The 25,070-nt window shown below is 49.9% G+C and overlaps 1 protein-coding gene across 7 annotated transcripts in view; it reads left to right on the top strand.

The window, feature by feature from the left end:
- astn1 (astrotactin 1) overlaps positions 1-25,070 on the top strand; it is a 94,091-nt gene that overhangs the window by 66,852 nt on the left and 2,169 nt on the right. For all 7 annotated transcript variants that reach the window (XM_052087713.1, XM_052087709.1, XM_052087714.1 and 4 more), the window contains exons 18-23: positions 13,651-13,928; positions 15,249-15,382; positions 15,686-15,837; positions 21,540-21,675; positions 22,978-23,078; positions 23,772-23,955. In XM_052087713.1, the coding sequence (XP_051943673.1) occupies positions 13,651-13,928; positions 15,249-15,382; positions 15,686-15,837; positions 21,540-21,675; positions 22,978-23,078; positions 23,772-23,955 (985 nt within the window). The remainder of the gene's footprint in view (positions 1-13,650; positions 13,929-15,248; positions 15,383-15,685; positions 15,838-21,539; positions 21,676-22,977; positions 23,079-23,771; positions 23,956-25,070) is intronic.

The raw sequence follows: 25,070 nt of genomic DNA, 5'->3' as shown, positions 1-25,070 counted from the left end.
GGGGAGGCACGCGCGTCAAGGCAGCCCCCGGGGTAACTCCCTCTGCCACACTTGCACGCTGGCCTGTTTTGGGTTGTCATCACATGAAAACCGTGCCCTCCTCTTCCCCCTGCGAAGAGCGACTTGTGGATTTGTCCTCTTGGTTTCCGATCGCAACCCGCCTGTTGATTGCACCGTTGCATCTTTTCACCCATTTTTTTTTTTTTTACTCTTGGCCCTTTGCCGCCGCGCTTGCGCTGGTCCTCGTTGCGGGTCAGCGCCCAGGGGGGAGCCTCACTTTTTTCTTTTTGCACTAGCGAAATTGGCCCTCTCGCGCGCATTGAATTAGATGGAGCTTCTTTTATTTATGTCATTTCCCACCCCCCACCACCCCTCCCTCCCCCACCCCATCGTGCTCACACAAAAAGTATTCATCATTGTCAAATGTTGGAAAAGGCACACGAGCGCGCCGATTCCCACGGGGCCACGCACGGTATATCAGAAAGGGCGTTCCTAAGTGTGGCTGACAGCAGAGACACATGATTGGAAAGAGGGATTAAAACACATTTCAGAAGTTCACAGTATCGTGAATAATAGCAAAAGTGAGCGTGTCAGCCATACCCACCTAATTGGAGGAAAAAACAAAAAAAAGTACGAATTAAGAATGTTTTTTTTTTTTTTTCCTTTCGTGCTCCACGACTTCATCTATCATGCAGACGCACACGACGCAGGTGGAATTAGGCTCGAGTATGTCTATTACGCATCGCCTTTTCTATCCCGAACCATGACGGCGGCCTCGTCATAATGAGAGCGCCGGAGCCGGAAGATGGTTAACGAGTGAGTGGGTTCATACGGGAGACTTTTTGGGCACAGCGCCACTCCTTTGACAGTCATCTTACACGCTACCTTGAATAGGAAGGAGTAAGTTTCTATCACACTTCGCCAAATGTATTATAGATCTCATTCTTTGAGCTTTTCAGTGTGTGTGTGTGTGTGTGTGTGTGTGTGTGTGTGTGTGTGTGCGCACGCGTGCCTATGTGCTGACAATGACAATGATCACGGGGAAAGAGATGGAGGACTAAGCAGGAAGGTCATGAAGTGATGAAAGGAGACCGTGTGAGGGAAGTTGAACTCAGGCTATGAAAAACGACATCTTGACCTAAAGTGATCATTTTCAAAGCCTTAAAAAAAATAATAATAATTAAAAAAAAAAAAGAACAGTTACCCTAACTCATTCGATGCCAAAAACCCAATAATTTAGTGCCAAAATATAGAAGTGCGTTTTGGGTGATTTTGGTATTGATCATGTCTGCGGCGATACAACATTGTGAGGGGACGTGCAGAAGCAGTGCGGTGTTGAGAACACGGATACTCCGCTAAATCACGAATACTCTCCAACAGAGCTTTTTAAAATCAACAAAAGATGATCACGTCCCATTGTCATTCTTGACGAACACGTACGCACACAGGCACACACACACACACACACACACACACACACACACACACACACAGGGGTTTGGTTGGCAGCACCAACCAATACAATAGCAGTACAATAGCATCCTACAAATAGAAATGACGGCGTCGAGGCATGACGGCTTCCGATAATGCCCCGCGTCGATGAGTGAACGCATTCACGGCCATGTCTCGCTCTGCGCGCAGGCGGCATCACGTGAATATTGGTCACGGCTCAAATGGATGCGGTCATGTTGGTGCGCGAATGCACCCAATCCGCAGTTGCATCGACGTCAAGGCTTGACAATCGAGATCACGGATGCATTCGATTCCAGAGGATTCTCTCGGGATATTGAGGCAAAGATAAGACACCGTATTGCAAAGTCCAAATTCAGCATAAGGAGCTTCCTTAAGCCAATCTGAGGCAAGATCAACGTCGGCCATTTTCCCACCTTCTGCCATGAATGGACTTTGGCAAAGCTCTACGTGAGGCCTGTCTTGCGCTCTTTGTGATTTTTTTTTTCCAACCCTTCCCTCCGCGCTCCATTCTTCTTCTTCGGTGCTTGTCAACCACGCGTTGAAAATAGAGTCGCTCCAATAGATGTACGTTGGTTTCCAGTCGCGAGGCCCGCATGAGACTGCGCCTCATAGTGCACCTGCTGTTGAGGGACTCCGGAGGTAAACATTTTGAGGAAGCTGTCAGACGAAATCCAAATGGGGTCTCCCGAGAAATTCGCTTGATTGGAGGCCCGATCGAGAAAACGGTCTGGTGGCACCTTCTCTTGGACAAACGGCTTTTATTTTATTTATTTTTCCAGAGCAACCATCAGATTAGAACATAAATAAGTTCCAATCCACGAGCGGTGCCGCTGTTTGAGGATAAGCAGACGTCGACTCATTGGAGGAGGGAGGGGGGGGGGGGTCTGTTTTCTCCTTGCTTTGAGTTTGCATTCGCGCCGTGAGATTTTTGCGTTCAACCCTCGAGCGTGTCAACAGCCCTCGGCTGCAAGCTTGGGCTGCCGAGCCTCGGTAATGAGAAGTGATTGCGGCGCCCCGTGCATGAAAACCGCTCTCCCCGTCGCCGCGGTCGCCTTTTTCACCCCTCCTGCTGCAAACCGTGAGATGATGCGTGCGCTAATTGAACGTTTTCTTTGCCTTGTGTGACCTTTTATTCACACATGCGCGCAACTTATTTGAGTTTTGAGTTGTTTTCCCATCGTGGTGGGGGGGGGGGGGTCTCTCCAAAGCAAAGTGATGGAAGATTGCACACCGATTCTATTCAAGTATTTACAGTCGAATTTCAGAAGTTCACTGTAGAATGTTCTAATTTTCTCACTGGAGCTAGCTAAGAGGGGGCGGCCCGGTAGTCCAGTGGTTAGCACGTCGACTTCACAGTGCAGAGGTACCGGGTTCGATTCCAGCTCCGGCCTCCCTGTGTAGAGTTTGCATGTTCTCCCCGGGCCTGCGTGGGTCTTCTCCGGGTACTCCGGTTTCCTCCCACATTCCAAAAATATGTGTGGCAGGCTGATTGAACACTTTAGTCCAGTGGTTAGCACGTTGGCTTCACAGTGCAGAGGTACCGGGTTCGATTCCAGCTCTGGCCTCCCTGTGTAGAGTTTGCATGTTCTCCCCGGGCCTGCGTGGGTTTTCTCTGGGTACTCCGGTTTCCTCCCACGTTCCAAAAATATGCATGGCAGGCTGATTGAACACTCTAGTCCAGTGGTTAGCACGTCGGCTTCACAGTGCAGAGGTACCGGGTTCGATTCCAGCTCCGGCCTCCCTGTGTAGAGTTTGCATGTTCTCCCCAGGCCTGCGTGGGTTTTCTCCAGGTACTCTGGTTTCCTCCCACGTTCCAAAAACATGCATGGCAGGCTGATTGAACACTCTAGTCCAGTGGTTAGCACGTTGGCTTCACAGTGCAGAGGTACCGGGTTCGATTCCAGCTCCGGCCTCCCTGTGTAGAGCTTGCATGTTCTCCCCGGGCCTGCGTGGGTTTTCTCCGGGTACTCCGGTTTCCTCCCACGTTCCAAAAACATGCATGGCAGGCTGATTGAACACGCTAAATTGTCCCTAGGTGTGAGTGTGAGCGTGGATGGTTGTTCGTCTATGTGTGCCCTGCGATTGGCTGGCAACCGGTTCAGGGTGTCCCCCGCCTACTGCCCGAAGACAGCTGGGATAGGCTCCAGCACCCCCTGCGACCCTGGTGAGGATTAAGCAGTTCGGAACGGAGCTACCTAAGAGGGTTTTTTTTCTTCACTTAAAAAAAAAAGGACCAGTTTCTGATTAGAAAAAAGAAACCTGCAACCTATTTCAATTAAACAGAAGATGGGAAGATCATCGTCTTGCTGATACGTGAAAGGAGTAGTCCCCGCCCACAAATAATGGCCGCCAGGAAGATGCGCCGAACGTACTGGCGTCGCCGCGCGGTTCTCCACGGAAAGTGACGATGTTCCGCTTGAAGAATTGGAGTGAAAGATGTCTTGCAAAGTGAATCAAGGTGAAAAAGTCTTTACTCCGCCGAACAAGGCTCCCGAATGGACGGCGCTCAACCCGGGCTGCTTGCCAGGACGAAGCGCTTCAACGCGGTTCAAATGTTCATCTTTTAACCTTCCCTTCTCCACTTGCGCCGCCTTCGCTCGAGTCAGCCATGTTGTCGAGCGCTCCCGCGTGAAGGTCACGGCGGCGTCCGCGAAAAGTTCCTCTCTCTCCCCCGCGGTCTCTTTGTAATCTCGCTCTGAGAGAAACGCCAGCTGCCAGTCTCATTCGCCGAGATACGAAGCGAGCCCGAAACGCACCTGCTTACCCACGGCGGGATAACAGTCGGCGAGAAAAAAAAAAAAATATGTAGATTATAAAACGGAGGCAAGCTTTCAGATGATAATGCTCCGGCGCCCGGGCCGGCGGGTCCCAGAGAAACCAGAACCAGGTGGTGGTGGTGTTGTTGTTGTTTTTACATGTGCGCGTGCGCGCCAAAAAATGTGCTGTCCAGTCCTCACCGTAACTCCCACTTGGCAGGACAAAACGAATGGCCTTTGCTATCGATTTTTGACAGACAAGTGTCTCCACAACCATCTTATATCTTATTACCAACAGCCTGAGACGCTCAAATTGATCTTGATCTGCAGGAAGGGAAAGAAAAAAAAAAACCTCCCCTGGCGTAAATGACCTTTTACGGTTTTTACTTTTCCGTGTCTTCCCCTGTGTGCACCCCGCGCGCCTGTTCCTGTGTGTGCGTGCGTGCGTGCCTGTTGCCCTAAAAATTCAGCGATATCCTCAAAAGCCTGAAGGGGAGCAATTTGTGGAGCATTCACTACGGTGAGCATGTCCAAGGTGTTGGCAATCCGGTTCTACGAAGATAGGGAGGAAGGCCTGCGTTTTTTTTTTTTTCATCAAAAATCGAGCGAGGACCCTGCAGGCTGCGTCAAAGCAATCTGCCCGCAAAAATAGCATCAGTATCATTAGATTGTCACTCACGCTTTTAGTCTCGGGGGAGGCAACTTTCTTCTCACTGTTTTTGGAAGAGACTAAAAAAAAAAAAACTAAAAAAAAACTGCGAGAAAAATGCGAGAAGGTGGGGGAGAAGGTGTACCTCGGGGGGGGGGGGGGCAGGGGGGGGGTCACGTTGCTTCCATATTGAAATTAAAGTGCACGTGAAATATATGTGAGGGATTTATTAAACCCGAATGTAACGTTTTATTGGCCGTATGAGATACCCCTAACGTAAATTCCGAGAGCACCGTCGTCTCTCAACGGAGGCTGACTTTTCAAGGCCATGGCACAGCTTTGCCGCTTCGGTAAACAGTGAAAGTGTCCCGTTCCCGTTTGGCAAACGGGCACATCCCCCCCCCCTCCCCCCCTCGCCCTCCGCTGCCTTTCGTACGACGGGATGAGTCGCAGTTCCCTGCAAGTGTCTCACCAGAGGCTGGAAGAAGGGAACCGATGCCGCGCGCCACTTGGGCGACGTTCCCGACCGGCGTCGTAACATTTAGGCGATTGTTGCGCGAGCTGCGCTTCCCTTCGCGACCACTCGGAGGCGATGGTTGGTGAACCCGGGTTGCATGGGACAACCTCAACCGTATTAATCGACTCTACGTCACCCGCGTTCCAAATGTTTTTCATCGGTGGCCAAATGCCCCGCTTTCACGGATTGACGTTAGCGGATGGCGCTTGCCGCTGTGGCTCGGCGGCGGGCGGAGAATAAGCTGCAATTTCCCGTTACGTGCGCGGCGGTTGACTCATCCTCTACGGCGGGACGATAAACGCGAATATTGATGTCTTCCGTTATGATGGCGCCGTCAACGGGCCCCGGGAGAGTTCTCTCACGAACGTCTTGTTTCTTTCGAGATGATCCGATGGAAGCGTTTAACAGTCCCACAAGGGAAGTCAAAGGCAATCCGACAGCGGTCTGGAAATGAACAATCCTCTCCAAGGCAAGCGCTTCTACCCGTCCGTCCGTCCGTCTGGGTTAAGAATGCTTTTCATTCCGAGGGTGGCGGGTGAAACTCGAAGGTTAAGATTTGGAATCTTTGGCACTATAGATGTCGTACTTTTCGTGACCTCCTCCTACCTCGGCAGGACCCCGAATGTCGGAAAAGTCAGCGTTCTGTCAAGCGAGTGGTCAGCAGACAAAGCCTGTCCTCATTGCCCGCCGTACTTCAAATCCCGCCCTCTACATAAAAGTGTCGATCGGGGCTTACCGAGCTCGTCCGAGATGGCCGGATATCGCCGTCTTAAGATCTGCATGCGTGGCAGGTGGATTGGATTTAGCAGGATGAGGCTGAGTCGAGGGTTTTATCTTGACGGGGCCTGAAAAGTCTACGAGGAAGAAAGCTTAGGGCGGGGAGTTAAGTTTCCTTCTCAAAAGTATCGCAATGTGTGCCACGTTATTCATGTTCAGGGGTGTCACATGTCAAAAGAGATCTTCGGATCCATGCCTCAAAAGCAGGTCTAATCGGCTTTATCGGCACTCTGCTGGGGGCTAATTACAGTGGCCTGGCAAAATGAGCAAACAGCTTGGGAGTGCTTATTTGGGTGCAAAAATGCATCACTTTTAATTGCCGCAAGCAATTAGGGCCCGTTCGTTACTCGGCTCTGCTTAATCCGACAACACGAGTTTGAAATTTCGACCAAAAACACTCTCGCGTATTCGGCTGGTCTCTTCACGTCTCGTGCAAAGTTGATGCGGGAAATCATTCGTATCTAAAGGGCCCGAACTTTGTTGACCCGAGACCTACTTTTCAAGCAACCGACCTCCCGCTAACCGCACGCGTATGCGCGGCCGCAGCCGTGCCTATGCACGCCGTGATGAGTCCCGAAAATGAACGAAACAGAAAAATAATGTGGATAAGAGTTTGCGAGTGGGCGGCCCGGTAGTCCAGTGGTTAGCACGTCGGCTTCACAGTGCAGAGGTACCGGGTTCGATTCCAGCTGCGGCCTCCCTGTGTGGAGTTTGCATGTTCTCCCCGGGCCTGCGTGGGTTTTCTCCGGGTGCTCCGGTTTCCTCCCACATTCCAAAAACATGCGTGGCAGGCTGATTGAACACTCTACATTGTCCCTCGGTGTGAGTGTGAGCGTGGATGGTTGTTTGTCTATGTGTGCCCTGCGATTGGCTGGCAACCGGTTCAGGGTGTCCCCCGCCTACTGCCCGAAGACAGCTGGGATAGGCTCCAGCACCCCCCCGCGACCCTAGTGAGGATCAAGCGGCTCGGAAGATGTATGAATGAATGAATGAGTTGGCGAAAAGGAGATCGCCGCCTCCCTGACGCGGATGCACTTTTGCGGCGTGTTAACGATCGCAGCTCCCGTGCGCCATTTTAAAATGCTCCCCCTGGTGCTCCCGAATGCCGTTTCTTTGCCAGCGCCAGAGATGGCAACGGCTCAGATGGCAAAGCCGCACTTGCAGACTGCTGACCGCTCACAACATCGGTTCAAGGTCACCTGCTTTTTCTTTCTTTCTTTTATTTTCTGAGGAGTTCCTTGCTTAGTACTTACTATCTTTGTGATCAGATGACAACTGTGCGACTTGAAAACAAGCGACGACACCTGCGGTGGGCCAAGACACGAGTGGCGCATCGCCTGCTGAGGGCTGTCGCGTCAAACTTAAGTAGGATTGCATGCGGCGCAGAATCGCCACGAGAAGATTTATTTGTCTCAGTCCACCCGAGAGCTGCTCTGGATTTCAATTCGCAGGTTTGGGGTTTACAGTGCGTCTCACACACAACATACTGGTGATCTGTTTCTCGGATGGACTGCGTTTTATTGGTTCTAATCATTTTTTCATTGTGCCCCCCTTCCGCCCCCCTCCCTCTATAGGCATTGTCCCTCCAAATCTGGGCATTTTTAAATACAAATTTCTCATCTCACTGCTTTCCAATTTACCAAGCTGCCGGCTGCTTTTGGTGTCTGGCATTCGGGCAACAGCGGGGGCTCATGATTACATTCCATAACCATATAATGTTCATCTCAGGCCAAACGCAATCAAAAGGTTAGTGTAGAGGGGCGGGTGGGCGGGGGGGGGGGGGTGTTCCCTTGTTTTAGTGGACTGAATTGAACACGCACGTGGTCCATGAGCCCCCATCCCAGTGATGCACCAGTACCATCTAGTGGCACAAAATCCTTCTGAAGTTACAAACAAAAAACACCCCACTGAATAAGGGAAAGTGGACACCGCAGAGAAGCCACAACATTTGAAGAATTTGGCCTCCTTGTGTTAGGGGACAAGAAGCCATGGAAAATTGCTGATGTTGAATCATGAAAGAAGAGACAGAAGTGCTTAAGATGGGGGAAAAAAAGCCTTATATGTTTGTTTGTTTTTTTTGTTTGTTTGTTTATTGAACATAAAACATATGCGGTAATAATTTGACAGAAAATAAGGTAGATAAAAAAATAAAAACAAAGAAATCAGTCTTCATTCAACACAGTTATGTTCAAGGGAGTAGGATGAAGTAAAAAACTTATCTAGTCCTACCCCGTTATGTGTGTATATCTACTAAATAATTTTTATATCAATCAGAAGAGAAAAAAGTATGAAGTCTCCATTAAGGCTCATACTTTACCTTTAACCGTGATATTTTTTTATATGTGTGCGTTTGTGTGTCTCTCTCTCTCTCTCTCTCTCTCTCTCTCTCTATATATATATATATATATATATATCTATATATATATATATATATATAGATATATATATCTATATATATATATAGATATATATAGATATATAGATATAGATATAGATATATATATATATATATAGAGATATAGATATAGATATATATATATATATATTGCGCGTCGTCCCGCACGCGGTCTGTCCTTCCGTCTGTCCCTTTTCAAAACGTACCTACTTCACCGCGCCGCTGCGCGCCGCCACTGCGCCGCTCAGGCAGTGGCTCACTACGATCGCGCGGGCATCTTAGCAAAAAAATGTTGTCTACCAACAAGCATTGCAATAAAATTGTTAGTTATTTAGTAGAGCTAAACATCTCTTTATTTTCGCGATAAGCAATGAAGATGAACAAAAAGTTGAACCAAGCAACAACACTTTTGTGGGCCAAAGGCCCACCTTACCAGCCTTCCGCAGGAACTAGCTGATGAGCCGCCCAGAGGGCGGCGAACCAGCTAGTATATATATATATATATGCACACGCACGCACACGCACACATATTTATACCTTTTCATAAGTGGATTGTAATGTGCCCAGTGTGTCTTTCCACCCCCCCCCCCCACACACCACCCTTCCCATCCAGAGAAATATGAAAGCAAAGAGCAAGTCAGTTCTCTCTGACTGGCGAGTGTGGGAGGAAGACAATGCACCGCGAGCTATTATGTGAATCAGAAAAAAGCCGTTTGCAGCGTCATGGCGCGCCGCCACGCGCATGTGACATTCCGCCGGAAACGTCGACATTTCCAAGAGCCTTAAATTCCGCGACGCACCGAAACGCAAGCGTGCCCGCGGTGGGTGTCCTGCAGTTTAGAGAAGATTACTTGCCAGCCGTTATCGTAAATTGCTTTCCGCATCAGGCTTCTGTGCTGGAAAATCTCTCGGAATATTGAGCGCAGTGACCGGCTGCTTAATCTCGCCCGTAACCCCAACAGAAATGGAGGCCCGCCGCTTTATCAGCAACAGAGCTCCTTATCTGCCGCCCGGAGCGCGCGCCCTTGCGTTCCTTTGAGAAGGAACCCATCGCACTGAGAGGAAATGCTTATTTTATCACTTTTTGGGCTTCCTCTTGGCGTTCATGCGTTCTAACCAAGAGAATTTTATTTCTCGTCGCAAGCCTGGATTGATAGCTTGCGGATTTCTTCTTGAGTCGATCTGTTACGATCCCGGAGCCCAAATAAACAGGGAGACGCTCTGACTAAAATGGCGCAGAGTCATTTCATGCCAAAACGTACAAAAGCTGATTGAGGTTCGATTATTTGCCCCGCCTTCCCTCTCGAGTCAGCGATCCCGACGCCGTGAGAGGTACGAAGCGGAGATTCCAAGGGGGCGGAGCCTCTTCCGAGAGGCCCCTCGCTGCCCAGCTTTCAAATTCGTCCCTGAACTTTAAAAGAGCTTTTTAATCGGGACTGTTTTTGTGCTTTCTGCCGTCTTTGTTATTCATTTGTGGTTTTATTGTTTGTCGTCACGTGACTTACTTAAGCTCCACGTAGCGCACTTTGCGCTTGTTTTTTCGAGCGCTCTCGAGTAAACACACTCGGGTTGAGCCGGGAGCTGAGTTGAATGGACCGAGGAGGTTTGCTCCTTTTGTCAACGCTGCGTTGACCTCCTGCGTCACACGTATGCAAGTAGCAGGTGGAGCCAAAGCGTATCAATGCACTTGGAGGAAACCATTTCTCGAGGAATTGGTGAGATCACGTTGCATTCCGTCCGTCTTCCATTTCTTTCCGCTGAAGTCACTTCAACTTTTTTTTCTCCTGCACTCTGCCCGTTCCAGTTGTGCCTCAGGCCTGACTCCATCAGACACGGTTCTCATGTTAATGAGCACGTGTGCTTGGGCGCCAGAGGAGGTCGAGCATGCCTTCTCATCAATTTCAGTACATACCAGAGACGCCACATCAGAGTTGGAAATGCCCCTCCCCCTCTCCGCCACCCCCCCCAAGCACCCAGTGTGCTGCGTGTCATTTGGCTATGTGAAACAAAATGCTTGAATAACGTGGAATTGGACAGTGTTGAAGATGCTCAGAAGTGAGCGTGAAAGCACCCCCCCCCTTTCTCTCTCTCTCTGCTGAGGGGTCTGACTCCGGAAAACCCAAGTCACTTCCAGATTGCTGTTGGCAGGTGTGTTGCCCCGTCATAGACAAGAGATTTCCAAAATACAAGGCGGGAAATGTCTTCCTCACGCTGAAGTGGGCAGATAGCCAAGCAAACGTCGATCTATCCATTCATTCTCTAGCGCTTATCCCGGGGTCGGGTCGCTGGGGCAACAGCCCGAGCCACATCTTCCGGCTCTTATCCCCCGAGGCGCTCCTTCCCAGGCCGGCCTGGAGACAAAGAGTCTCTCCAGCGTTTACGAGGTCGTGCCCGGAACACCTCATCATCCTCATGGGTTGCCTGAGCCACCTCATCCGGCTCAACTGAGCCCCTCCCGGATGAGCGAGCTTCTCGCCCTCCCTCCAAGGGAGACACCCTGCGGAGGAAAATAATTTCTGACAAAACTCCCAATGTCTAAATTTGTGTTTATTGAAGAAGAACATGCCAGGTTTATGCTTGTGGTGCATGTTGAAGAAAATGAGAACATAATTGCGCTCCCTTTCTTCACACTGACTCTTCTCCTCCACAAGGTTAATTGCTGCAAGAAAAAGATGCCCACCTCAGAGAAATACTGGATGCAGGAAAGAAAATTAAACAAGAAATGTGCACTCTAGATGAATTCAAGGTCGTGGAATTCACGTTCGCCGAATATTGCCCAAAATAAAAGCGAGTGATCTGCCGGTGTCACAAAGGGTGGGGCCAAATCAGTCACAAAGTGGAGCTCGGTGAGTGCTGCTAAGACGCAGCATTGTAACCGATCCGCTGAGCTTAAATTAGGATGAAGCGGTGATGGCTGCTTTATTGATTCAATTAAAGGCAACTGTTGGACCTTGGCGGAGGTGTGCGCTTGACTGAGTGCCATTCGAGTCTCAAGAAGCGATCTGTTTTCTGCTGCTGATGCTGCCGCAGCTTTTATGTGAGGTGTCATTAGGCTTGATTTAACAAAAGTGCTTGTCGGGTGGTCGGAAATCTTTTCAGAGCTCTGCTCCCGCATAAGGCAAAAACGCTTTCCATTGGAAGTGCTCTGAGATTGTTCAGACATAAAAGGTGGTGCGTGTCAAGAAAAATGCAAACAACTGATTTGATGATTCATCTGAAAAGTGGGCGGTGCCAAATGACACGGTGGCTTGGTTCCGTTTGCGACCAAAAGGTGACAGTGGAGGGCTTCTCCTCCAGCGTCGCGCCTGTTGCTGATCGTGTCATGAGCTCTCTTTTGTTCAGATCGTTGTGCTTCTGTCACAGGATTTGGTTTGTTACTTTGTTTTTTGGGGGGGTTCCCAGACTTTGTTAACGTTACTGTCATGGCTTTTTTTTTCTGTTGCTTTGAGTTTGCGAGGGGGGGGGGAGGATTTGGGGACTCATGCTTTCGATGTCGTTTATTCAGCGTACCCGTGCAAGCGTTTCTGTGAATCCCTTTTGTTCGGTACTCCCGACTCCACCCGCCTCCCTCCTCTTTGGGTCCCGCTACCATCACACACCCTTGACAAAATGCCTGCAGTCCCGCTTTGAAAACAATCTGATGTCAACATATCAATGATAATACAACGAAAGGCCAACGTTGACCGCAATCTGTTCTGTCACTGGGGTTGACTTGCAAATGGATTCCACTCGCCCACGGGACCCAATTATCATGGAATCTATCTGATGGAGAGGCAAACCGCTGCCGTCGGAAAACCTTTCGCAACTTTAAAGGCCACGGCATTAGGCAACATTTGAACATTCGTAATTGGCAGGCCAGTATACCATCGCGAACAACAATACCGTATGTGTGCACAGCGTTCGACGGGCAGCGATGAACACCGTGAGACGTATATTACGATTCCTTCCTCTTTTCTTATTGTTATTATTGTCACATGCCGGCCCAGGTGAGAGACATTCACAGGGGACGTGTAGCTAGAAGGGAGGGGAGGGAGTTCCACGTGCTAAAGGTATTAGCCTTGACGGGTTTTGAGGTCCGTTCCTCCCACCCCCCCCCCCCCCCCACCGGTGGCTTTGTTGGCTCTATCCACCATATTATAAGTGCATAGTGCTGTTCTTCATGCTGTGTGAACAATCTGGAGTCATTGCTGCATATTGCAAGAAATGTGACAAGTACACGCAGGTGTGGCTTTTCGATTGTGCGAGCTCCTGTGCGGTGAACGTCAAACTGTCTTTTTTTTTGCTCCTTTGGCTCAAATATCCACGGTGCTGGAACTGGACCGGATCAAGTATGCCTAGTTTGAAACGGTGTGACTTGAATGCCCCCTAGTGGTTACATCCAGTACATCCGAGAGGTCCATTTGATGCCGGTTGAAATGGACGAGCCTCAGGACGCCCGTGAAAACGTCAGAACCGGACTATTTTCAGTTCGGTGAGCTTCAAGGTCTGTAGCGCGAAACTTTTGAGTCTGGAACAAAGAGGCGGACCAAGGAACTTTTCTGCGCTGAAGACGCATGCAAGTCTAGTTTTGTGGCTTATTTGGTGTCGGTTCACATTGTGTTGCTGCTGACTGGGAGAGAAGAGAAGGAAAGGTCAACGGCACTTTGGGACGAGCGCCGTCAAACGAATGCCTATTCGGTCGTTTGGAGGACGTCGTTCGCTTTTCCCGGCCAGCTTCTTTTCTTCGGGGAACTGCGCGGGCCTAGATTTACTCGCAAATATTTACGCGACTGCTTAAGCATTCTTCTTGTGATGTAGATGAGCTCAAAGTCTCCAAACGGGAGCTCTCGAAACGTGGGCCCGCATTAATGCTTCGGAGACTTGCCACGCTACTTTCGGAAGAGAGACGCTTTCTGTCAGTTCAGCTTTATTCTTTGCTCCCGTCCATCTCTCGTCTCATTCCAAACGTCAGGTGTATGACTCATCATCATGACTTTTCTTCTCCTTTCAACGCGCTCGCTTGTGTAAAATGAAGGACATAATTGGGGCCCCCTCGTGTAGCGATCCTGCAGCTAATCAACTTGATTTCATGCGTCCATTCCAGGTAACTCGCCTTCCGAGGAATCCGAGGAGCATGACAAGGAGCCTCGGACGTTGACCTACCCCGCCTACATCGCCAGCTTGTTGGACGCGGGAGCCAAGCGGATGGCAGCCGGCGTGCGCATGGACTGCACCAGCCAGGGCCAGTGCCCTCGCTCCTGCCACCTCTGCCATATGAGTCCAAGGGCAGCTCAAGGGCGACAGCAGTCCGAGCCCGTCCTCTTGCAAATCACCAAGGCGGCGCCCGTCTATGAATTGGTGTCCAATAACGAGACATACCAGGTGTGTGGCAATTTGTCTTTCGGGTGTGTCTGTTACATCGCCACCAAAATGGAAGTGTGATTCTTTAGAATGGAATGGAATCGGCTCACGTCAGTCCCCGCCGGGAGGATATAATTGCTGTCGTCGCCCAGAGATCACACTCGAATGGCGGCTTTGGATAAGACGCGAGGGGGACCGGGTGAACAGAGCGGAACGTGCGAGGGGCACCGTCACTTTTCTTTTCTTTTCCTTGAAATGGAAGAAATTCACTTCTGTCGGTACATATATGAAAAGCATGTCAAGAAAAGTTGGCCTTTTCGGCTTAGCTTGCGAGCTCAGTCAGTTAGCTGAGCACAACAAGTCACTGAATTGCAAATTTGTTGTCGCTCTTACGACACCAGACCACGCACGCGCCCTTTGAGAAAAGGCACTTTTGGAAAACGGCTTGGTGGTCTTTGCCAGTCGGAGTGGCAACAATGAACGTGCCTTTGTGACTGATGATTGGAGGGCCATTTGCCCGGTCCTTTTTTTGGGGGGGGGGGGGGGGGGCTTCATTTGAGTCTGCTGTGTCGGCTGTACCAAAATGACATAATTAATCTGTATCCATCCATCATCTACCGCTTGTCCGGGGCCGGGTCGCGGGGGCAACAGCTTTAGCAGGGAAGCCCAGACTTCCCTCTCCCTAGCTACTTCTTCCAGCTCTCCCCGGGGGATCCCGAGTCGTCCCCAGGCAAGCTGGGTGACATAGTCTCTCCAGCGTGTCCTGGGTCTTCCTCGGGGTCTCCTCCCGGTGGGGCATGACCTTAACACCTCACCGGGGAGGCGCTCAGGGGGCATCCGAATCAGATGCCCAAGCCACCTCATCTGGCTCCTCTCGATATGGAGGAGAAGCGGCTCGACTCTGAGCCCCTCCCGGATGACCGAGCTTCTCACCTTATCTCTAAGGGAGAGCCCGGACACCCTGCGGAGAAAACTCATTTCGGCCGCTTGTATCCGGGATCTCGTTCTTTCGGTCACGACCCATAGCTCGTGACCATAGATGAGGGTTGGGACGTAGATCGACCGGTAAATTGAGAGCTTCGCCCTTTGGCTCAGCTCCTTCTTCACCACGACAGACCGATACAACGTCCGCATCACAGCAGACGCTGCACCGATCCGCCTGTCGATCTCCCGCTCCCTTCTGCCCCCACTCGTGAACAAGACCCCAAGATACTTGAACTCCTCCACTAGCTATCTTGATATCGCCTTGCATGCCTCCCCTAACAATATCTTTGCATTTGCTGTTGTCGGAAGCTTTTCAAAATTGACTGTTCACATCCTCCTTTCTCTGCCTTATCGCAGGCCCTTCAAGAGGCAATGATGAGCACGCTGTGGTGCTCGGGGAGCGGCGACGTGATTGACGACTGGTGTCGCTGTGATTCCAGTGCCTTTGGCGCCGACGGACTCCCGACATGTGCGCCTCTGCCACAACCAATGTAGGCAAACCATCGCATCCATCCGTTCCATTTTTGAATCCGCTTCTCCTCACGAGGGTCGCCGGCCCGTCCGGCAGTGGGCGGGTACACCCTGAACTGGTCGCCGACCAAGTTCAGGGTGGGAGGAGGCCAGCCGGGGGCGGACATGAGAAATGCGGCACTCGACGGAAAGACGTGATTGGAAAAAAAAATGCACTCCTGTTTTATCAAAGATGTTGTGACCATTTTGACTTGTTTTTGGGAGTTGGCTGTGTGTCGCCGAGAAGTCGCGCTCATGTTTGTTCCTCTCGTTTTTGTTTCCAGGCTGAAACTGTCTTTCACTCATGAGCCGAGTAGCTCCTTGCTCATCATGGAATGGAACCACACGGAGCCGCCCATCGGCGTGCGGATCATCGATTACCTCATCAGCCAGGAGAAGGTGACCGAGAGGACTGACCACTCCAAAGTTGAGACAGGTAAAAAAAAAAAAGCCGGCGCAGAAAAAGCTCAAAATTGCAGCCGTGTGCACGCTAATGGCCGAAGTAGCTCTTGTAAGGCGGGCGTCATCTCGCACCCGCTCGCAAAGCATCAGAAGGGCAACTGATTGCTGACCAGCCGCCTCGGCCCGAACCGCTTGGCAGCCAATGGCAGGGCACACAGAGACAAAACGACCATCGGCGCTCACGCTCACACCACGAGACAAATTGGAGTGCGTGACAAATGGTGATCGGCAGAATAGTTGGAATGCCGACAATAATAAGAGAGGACCAAATGTCTCAGCTTGGTGCTGAAATCAACAGGTCAGAGTTCATTCAGACTTTATAATGACGCGTGTCTCTAAATTGAGGCAAGAGGATCAGGATTTGAAGGTTCATGCTTTTGGCTGCAGTCTTTTTTCGGGGGGGGGGGGGGGGGGGTTGATGGGAGACTTTCCCAAGGTAAGTCCAGGTTGGACAAGGCGCTACGCTGTTGTAGTTTTGAAGGAATCCACAAGATGGTAGTCACTATTTATGTGAAGCATTCATCGTCGCCCGACTCTGACCAAAAGCATGTTGTGTTTGTTTTGTTTGGGGCTTGGCTGAAAAAAAAAAAAAAAAAAGGCCGGCGGTCTGCCGTCAGAGCGGCCCTTTGATCAGCGATTGGAGTTTGGCACCACCTTGTGCGGATTCAAAACCGTTCAAACGTGGGCGGCTTGTCGTCAGGTGAACTTTGTTGTCGACTTTTAGGGCATGACGCGGCGAGCACTCGACTCCGCTCGAACGTCGGGGGATGTGGGGTGACTTTTTGGGGTGAACACACACACACACACACACCCCATGCCCCCGATGTGTTAGCGAAGCAACCACCGAGGAGCCGCGCGTAGAGACAGAGCAAAAAAATTCAAAGACAGGCACGAGACTGAGCAGTGTGGTTTTGATTTCAGCCGTCTGACTTCCATCTCGGAAAAATCAGACTGACGTGAACCGATGGTCCTCCGGCGCTGCGTTTCATTCTTCTGCGCTTTTTTTTTTTTAATGTTCCCCTCCAGCTTCCTCCAATCTGCCATTCCTCCTGTCCCGTTGATTTGTTTCTCAAAAAGGTCTTAATGCCGGCTAGTTTTTTGTTTTTTTTTCTTTGCCCGCTTTCTAACCTCTCTGTTGCTTCAGCGCTCCGAAGTGAATGCGCTCACTTGGCCCGCATTGAAGCAGACTGGGGCGTCGTTCAATGAAATGGCCCTTGTGATCAATCTGTTTTGAGAGCCGTCAAACAACTTTAACGGTACTTTAAAAGGAATGTTTGCGGAAAATCGATCACAGAGACCGTATCGTTTTAGCTGCCTCGCATGCACTTGAAATGAATGTGCTTCCTAAAACTGCTGCTTTTGATTTGTTTTCAAAGCCGGGGATTTGGGAATATGTTTTTTTCCCCCCCCTCCCCGACCGAGTGCCACGGCCGCAAGACAACGAAAAAGAATATGGTGCTACCCTTAAGCCAAATGTCGGATCGTGAGAGAGCAATTTTTTTTTTCCATTTATGTCGGTAATGTTTTATATTTTATGATGCTCTTCCACAATACGTTGTCCGCTGCTGAAGATTACAAGTAATAGTTTGTTCATCATTGTGACATTTTCTTGAGCTCTCTGACTGAAATCGCTTTCCTGCTAAAGAAAAAAAAAAGTTTGGACTTTTTGGACATTTTAAATGGTGGTTTGTTTTTCCACGTCCATAAATATCCTCAGCAATTGAGTGTTAAAAACGTTGAATCGGATCAGATTGCCTTCATATGACGTTTGTCGGACTCGAAGGTTTCAACTTGTCACATGACCGGTCCTGATGTCGTCGACGGTTCCAGTATTGCGTTTGGAATTCCGACTTCTGTTTGGGCCTGCAAAGCCCGGCGAGGGTATCGTGTGTATCCCTTTCATTGGTGAAAAGGATAAACGGATCAACCGGTGGGCAGCCGAAAAGCTTCGGACACCCTCGGAAACTTTCCAGCTCAGAGGCGTATCAATGCCAGACCGACAGAAAAAGGAGAGTGAGGTCATGAAAGGCGCAGAGAACAGAAGAAGAAAACACAAACGACTTCTTAGCCTTGTATAAATCAACCGCAGAAAACATAAAACAGGAATGCAACTTTTATCCCTTTTCGGCAACGCGTCGCACCTCGCATCCGCATTTCAAGAGTTGCATTCTTTCGCTGATGCGTTTGGCAAATTGGAGTCTTTCTCGGAGCAACTGCTATCAATTGCTCGGGGTCATTTTGTCAAAATCTGATCGCCCCTCAAAAGATGCCCTGTGTAAAAAAAAAATATTTAAAAAGTATGATTGATGGAGTAATGAAGTAAATGGAAGGTCAACAGTTTATTCATCAAACTGAAATTGCAAGCAAAAGGAGGAGCGGCTGGAGATTGATGCTGCATTCCATCCGTTATCTGACGTTATCCTCGGGAGGGTCGCGCGCCTGCCGGAGCCTAACCCGGCCGTCTTCGGGCAGTAGACGGGCTACACCCTCAACTGGTCGCCGACCAATCGCATCGGGCATAGCACAATCCCAATCACACCTAAGTATAAATTAGAGCAGAGCTACAGTCTTTGTAAGAGAAATTCTTTTCATCATTCATTCACTCATTCATTCATCTTCCGAACCGCTTGATCCTCACTAGGGTCGCGGGGGGTGCTGGAGCCTATCCCAGCTGTCTCCGGGCAGTAGGCGGGGGACACCCTGAATCGGTTGCCAGCCAATCACAGGGCACACAGAGACAAACAACCAGTCGCACTCGCACTCACACCTAGGGACAATTTAGAGTGTTCAATCAGCCTGCCACGCATGTTTTTGGAATGTGGGAGGAAACCGGAGCACCCGGAGAAAACCCACGCAGGCCCGGGGAGAACATGCAAACTCCACACAGGGAGGCTGGAGCTGGAATCGAACCCGGTACCTCTGCACTGTGAAGCCGGCGTGCTAACCACTGGACTACCGGGCCGCCCTCTTTTCATCATGAATGTTTTTTTTTTAATTTGTTCCTTCCAACATAGAGAAAAGTCCCCCAGAACAGGCTCCCTTCTCACTCCGCCCACCTTCACCTTTTTGAACTGAGTTTGGGGCCCACGCCTAATGATGGGTCATGCCGCGGGCCACTGAGAAATAGATGACGGGCCGCAAATGGCCCCCGGGCCGTCGTTTAGACACCACACGATTTAGAATGCACCTAGGCAGGCACTGGGAAGACATGCAAGGAAGGCAGAGGCCCAGAGTCGAAGCCCGCACCTCAGCACGGTGAGGCGGACGTGCTAACCGGTCACCCGCCGTTCCGCCGTGTCATTCCATGCGGGAGGAAACCCGAGTACCCGGAGAAAACCCGGGCAGGTACAGGGAGAGATATCGTGCACGCAGGAAAGCCGGGGCCCGGAATGGAACCTCTGCACCGTGAGGTGTGAACCAGCGGCGCCTGCGGACTTCTTTGTTGTGGACATTTCACTCATTGTGCTTCCAAATGATTCAGACCCAAAGACTTGCAGTCCAAAGCCAAAAAGTCCGATCGTCTTTCCAACACAATCATCCCATCCAAAAAATGTCCTGCCCTCACAATCGGGAAATATCCTCGTCAATCTGGCGGTTGACGCCATCTCATCCGCAACTTTGTCGGGACATCCTTTCAAATCGTCAGGCGACAACAGCGATTTTCAACTCAACGCCCCCACCCCCCCCCCCAGCCCCAATCGTCATTGAACTTGACATTTGCTGCTTTCTGAGTGCCGCTTTCAAATGAAGAGTCCGCTGCAAAAACAGATTCATCTTTGAAGCACCCCTTCTCCTTTCCATTTCAAAGCAGGAGAAAACAGATTGACTGGAAGGGTCAAGAGGCGCAGGCACGCTCACACACACACACACACACACACACACATGCACGCCTGCCAAGGCCTGCGCAACCGAACTGACAAAAGCAGGCAGAACTTCAAAAGGTGAGCGATCCCACAACTCCCATAAATCAGTCTCCTGGCAATCCTTGATTTTCCAACCAATCAGACGTGAAGAATGCAAAGGGTAAACATCTCCAGCTGAACGGACACGTAAAAGCGGCTCTCCACCGCTTCTTTCAGGATGTTGTTTTTATCCCTTTGCATTGATTTATCCCCCCCCCCCCCCATTGATTACAAGCCTGGAAAAAAAACAAGTATTGCGCTGACCTAGTATTTCTGAATATACTGTATTCTTTGAGCAGATTTTGTGAGAACTTCAACCGGTTCTCTCTACGTGGAACCTTTCGTTCTTCACAACAGGTGGCTATCAAGGGGCAACCCGTTTCTCTTCATTAAATTACTGTTTACTCTTGAAGAAGAAATACTCGCACACACCAAATAAAAGTTATCTTGGGACTCAACTGGAGACCGTTCACTATATTTTAACATCACTCATCACCTTGAATTGCTGTTCGAACCATCAAACTGCTTGCCGTGATATGTGACTAGCGGGCTGTACAAAAGAATCGGGGGGGCTGGAAGCCGAGAGCAATAAATTTGAAAAATCAATTTAAGAACACGCTTTTACGACGGCATTTATCCCCCACAGTGGCAGCCCCAAAATTTTGATGGCCATCAAAGTCCCGTCCGTCTTTTTGGAGCTCTAGCCACTTTTGCTAAGTAGACAGATTTGAAACCAAACGAGCCGCATGGCGCTCCATTGTCATCTTTGGATAAGCTGTCATGCATATTTTGGGCAACGATCGAGGATTCGGCTAATTGATGCCATTGAGAAGTCGCAAGCTAAAAGACGTTCAAGGCTGTCTTGAAATTGGACGGCCTGTTCCCAAAACAACTGCCATCTGGTCTTTCCCCTGGATGGAAAAATGTATGTACTGTATTTGTGTGGGAGTGCGCGCACACACACACACACACACACACACACACACACACACAGGAGAGAGAGACTGATTAAGATGGGAGGAGAATGTCATATACAGTCTAATGAAAAATTCTTTTTCAAGTTGCACACGAAGAATTGGACTTTATGAGGCTCGCTCTGCAAACACGGTTTCTGGCTGCCTTGTTTCAACCCGGAAATTGATTTTGGGGGGGAACTTTATGAACAGCGCATTTCTGAGGTCTGCAGCTGTTGTCTAACACAGACAGGCAGGAGCAAAGCAAGTCTGCCGCGTCTGCATCAGCATCTCTGTCCATTCCATTTCCTTTCAGGGCCATTCCATGTCATTATTTGAGACAGAATGCTCCGGAATACACAAGCTGGTGAAGTTTTCACATGCATCTGGGAAAATACTGATTGTTTCGCTCGTAGCAACATCACCTTGGGCCTTGGGCGGCATAAAATAAATGAAGATTTTTTTCTTGAATCTGTTCCTGTATTTACTCATTGATAAAATACTTTAGCAATAAAAAATGTTCATTTTGTATTCCGCCGCTATATTGTAATCTGTACCTAAAACAAAAAAAAAACATTGGCATTGTTTTGTGTTCATCCATTTAATGACAATGGATTTTACTGTTATTACTTGTCTGACTGGCTGCGCAAACAATTTTTCTATTTCTTCTTTCAGAAGTTGATTTCACTTTTCACCGTGACCCACAGTCGCTAATGGGTCACCGCTAGTCTCCATTAGCGACAAAGAAATTCAACAGTTGAATGGCTTTGACGTCACATTCGCCTCGTTGAAGTCACTCGGTCTGTGTGTGTGTGCTCCAGAAATGCTTCTGAGCTTCGTGGATGATGTCTTGTCTGGCGCCAGGTCCCCGTGTGTGATGTTAGGGGACATTCCAAACCTGTTGTCCTCCTCTGTCAGCATGATCGTCCGCTGTCTGGAGCCTGACACCACGTATATGTAAGTTACTCCGTATACTTCAAGTTCTTGTTTTTTTTTAGGCGTTATTTATCGCAGGGGATTGATAAAGAATGTATACTTACGGTATTAAAGTCTCGGGTTTACCTAGCATCCATGTTTTTGAACTGTGAGAAGAAGCTGGCGTACGTGACGAGAACCCACACAAGTCCAGACACCGCTGTCTGAGATTTGAACCCGCACTAGCTGTTTGTGAGGCGGACCCGCTTACCACACGTGCTGCCCAAATGACATTTAAAGGGTTACTCTGTCACTCTGCCCACTTGCACCTTTTTTTTTCTTTTAATTAGCCTCGTGCGCCGTTCTCCAATGTCATTTTTAATATGTTGCGGGCCACTGAAAAATGAATGGCGGGCCGCAAATGGCCATCGGGCCGTCGTTTGGACACCCAACCTCGCTGTCACTTATGTATACTTGTCGACTGGTAAAAAAGACAACCGGGCTTTAGTTCGGGATCGCTGCATTGTTTGGGATTTGCTCGTGCCGTTTAGCAAGATCAATGGCAGCAATTTGGGTTCGTTTTGGCAATTGGGAACTGCTTTCAAAATAATCCTTTCATGTTCAATTCCCACAAATATTGGCGGGATGATAATTCGACATTAATAGCAAGGGGGGAGCTGGCGGGGTGGGGGTTCTGTGAAATGAGTCACGAGAAGATGATTTATTCCATGCTCCATTTGCGGTGGGAGTTTACGATGGTGAGGTGACCGACACACCGCACGTGCGATTCTCAGCCTCGCACGCACACAACGGATGTCGACTTTCTCAGTGTTCACGCTTAGCCCGCGGACGATTTGCCCGGACACATGCGTTTGAAAAGTCATTGATCACAAGTGATTATTTTCCGAGTGGCAGTTCAGTCAAGCTTCCCTCAGGCAAGACAGCTGACTTCAGAGCGGGATTCATTCCCTGGTCTCCGTTTTGCGCCGCTCTAGACTGCGGGCCAAGGAGAACCCGATTCGATTTTGCGACGACTCCGAAAAGACGGCCAATTATGTCTTTGGGAGTGAATGGCTTTTAATTGGTTTTCTGTTTGTGTGCGATAAAAATGTGAACAAAAAGCCCTCGATCGTTATTCGTGGGAAGTCACAGCTGAAGCGCCTCACAGCGCAGAGGCACGGGGTCCGATTCCGGCTCCGGCTTTCTTCCCGAGTTGAGTTTGCATGTTGTCTGCGCGGCTTTTCTCTGGGTGCTCCCCTTTTTTCCCCCCACATCCCAAAAACGTCCATGAAAAAGAATAGATGGCCTCTTTCAATGACCGTAATTGGCTGCGTGCCTGTCTAGGTTCCGGCTTTGGGCGGTGGACAACACCGGGCGTCGTTCCAGTCCAAGTGAGGTGACGATTAAAACGCCCTGCCCGACTGTGGATGACGTCAAAGCTCAAGGTGAGGAGAGAGACACGCGGGAGATGAAGAGGAGTCAATCCTCGCTTCGGGGCGCAGGGTGCCCGAGTGAGGTTCCGGTGGTCATTGTCGGCTTTGTTGATTAGAAACGATGTTGGTCCGCATGGCGCAGGCAGCAGTTGGCCAGCTGTTGATTTCCCAATCCAAATGAGCTCTTTCAAAATACGCCGGCCGCTGAATTTTCAGGCATTCGTGCCACGCCGTTGTCGTTTTTCATTCTCTGGAAATGACATTTTTCATCTTGGAGATCCCAAATGGGAGCGCGTGTATATTTTTCTCGAACGGACATGGCATTCAAAACTAGGCCTTATCTCCATTGTGGCAAGTCTGTCCAATGCGAATATCCGAGAGGGGCTACGCTAATGCTAACGGCTAACGGCCTGGCTAATGCTCGACTGGGTACACTTCACCGGTTGTAAAAAAAATAATCGTCACGATGATAATAAAGGAATGCTAATCACCTCGCTCACCAAATGCCAATGCGGCTCACCTTTATTTTGCTCTCGCCGCGCCGACGACGTCGACTTAAATCGAATCGCACCGCCAGTAATGCCGGCGACGGGTTTGATGTGCGCGTAGCATCACGAGTAAACTAATGGTCAGAAAGTAGTTGTGTCACTGGCCCGACAGCGGTCATAATCATCGGCCTGTTGTTTTGTGCTTGCGGCCGTGCAGAAATCGCCGATAAAATCTACAACCTGTTCAACGGCTACACCAGCGGCAAGGAGCAGCAGACGGCGTATAATACTCTGATGGACCTGGGCGCCCCGGCGCTACATCGAGTTCTCTACCACTACAACCAGCGCTACGAGAGCTTCGGGGAGTTTACCTGGAGGTGTGAGGACGAGCTTGGACCCAGGTAAAGTCGGCGGCGTTCCAAATCTTCTGCTCTGTTGCGCTTTTCACAAGACGCCGTATAAGTTAGCCTTCCACACACCCGGACAGAAACGGCGGTGTCATTCTCAAATTAGCATTAGCAAATTGAGGAAGCAGAGCCGAGAGACTCTGAGGTGGGATCTCTCGCGTCTTTCTGGCTCAAGTCATCGAGCTGCTTCTAAAGCGCTCGGGGGTTGGGGGGGTGGGGGGGTGAGATCCGCCTGCAGTCCCCTCAATGCTCCGGATGTTGTCCTGCTTGACACGCCTCTACACTGTGGCACGGACGTCCGGGTCCGTGGCTCCGCATTGGCAGACCGTGGTGGTAGACGGGGAAAAAAAACCCTTTTCCGTCCGAAAAGCGTCTCCGAACAGCAAAGAAACGGAGCGGTAGGAAGACACCTTGCAAAAAAAAAAGCAAGTCATGCGTTCACAGACCCACAACCCCAATGGCGCAACTCCCCAGCTTCCTCATGGCGCACACCGAGGAACAAACTCGAGTCGATTCTCATGACGCGGTCGACTCGGGGCCCCAACTCGGGCCCCGACTCGGCGTGGGCTCTGGTGAGCCAAGTATGCAATACCGGGAAAGAACTGAATGATCAAATATGGCTTTATCTTTCTACCGACAGCAGATCTTTGCACACGCTGTTTTTAGAAACATATCGACTCCCGCCGACGAGGCCGTTTGGCTTTCGTCGAGGGACGTTTTTGTTGCTTTTGATGCTGGATGCTTTAACTCAAAGCAGAAACTCACCCAAAGTCTGTCTATCTTCTTCTGCCGGAGGCCAGGCCTTGTCATCGCATTGAACGTACCCATTATTTAAGGCACACGGCTTGGCTGGTTTCCTCAGAAATTCAAGATGCTTTGGCAAAAAAAAAAGAACTTTTCTCCCTCACTGTTTCTCAGTTGGACCTCTTTCCCACCCCGTTTTCCTTTTTTCTTCTTTTTCGGTTGACTGACGACAGATTCTAATCTTTGTTTGGAGCTCCTCTCAGGACATTTTCATCACGGTTGACGAGCCTATTTTTAGTTGAGAGAGAGCGCTTCCCCGGCAACCCGTTAATATATTGTCCATCCGATGACGAGTTTTCTGTCGA

Source organism: Hippocampus zosterae, chromosome 15 (assembly GCF_025434085.1).
Source record: "Hippocampus zosterae strain Florida chromosome 15, ASM2543408v3, whole genome shotgun sequence".
Lineage (NCBI taxonomy): Eukaryota > Metazoa > Chordata > Actinopteri > Syngnathiformes > Syngnathidae > Hippocampus > Hippocampus zosterae.
This window is presented reverse-complemented; position numbering and strand designations above follow the sequence as displayed.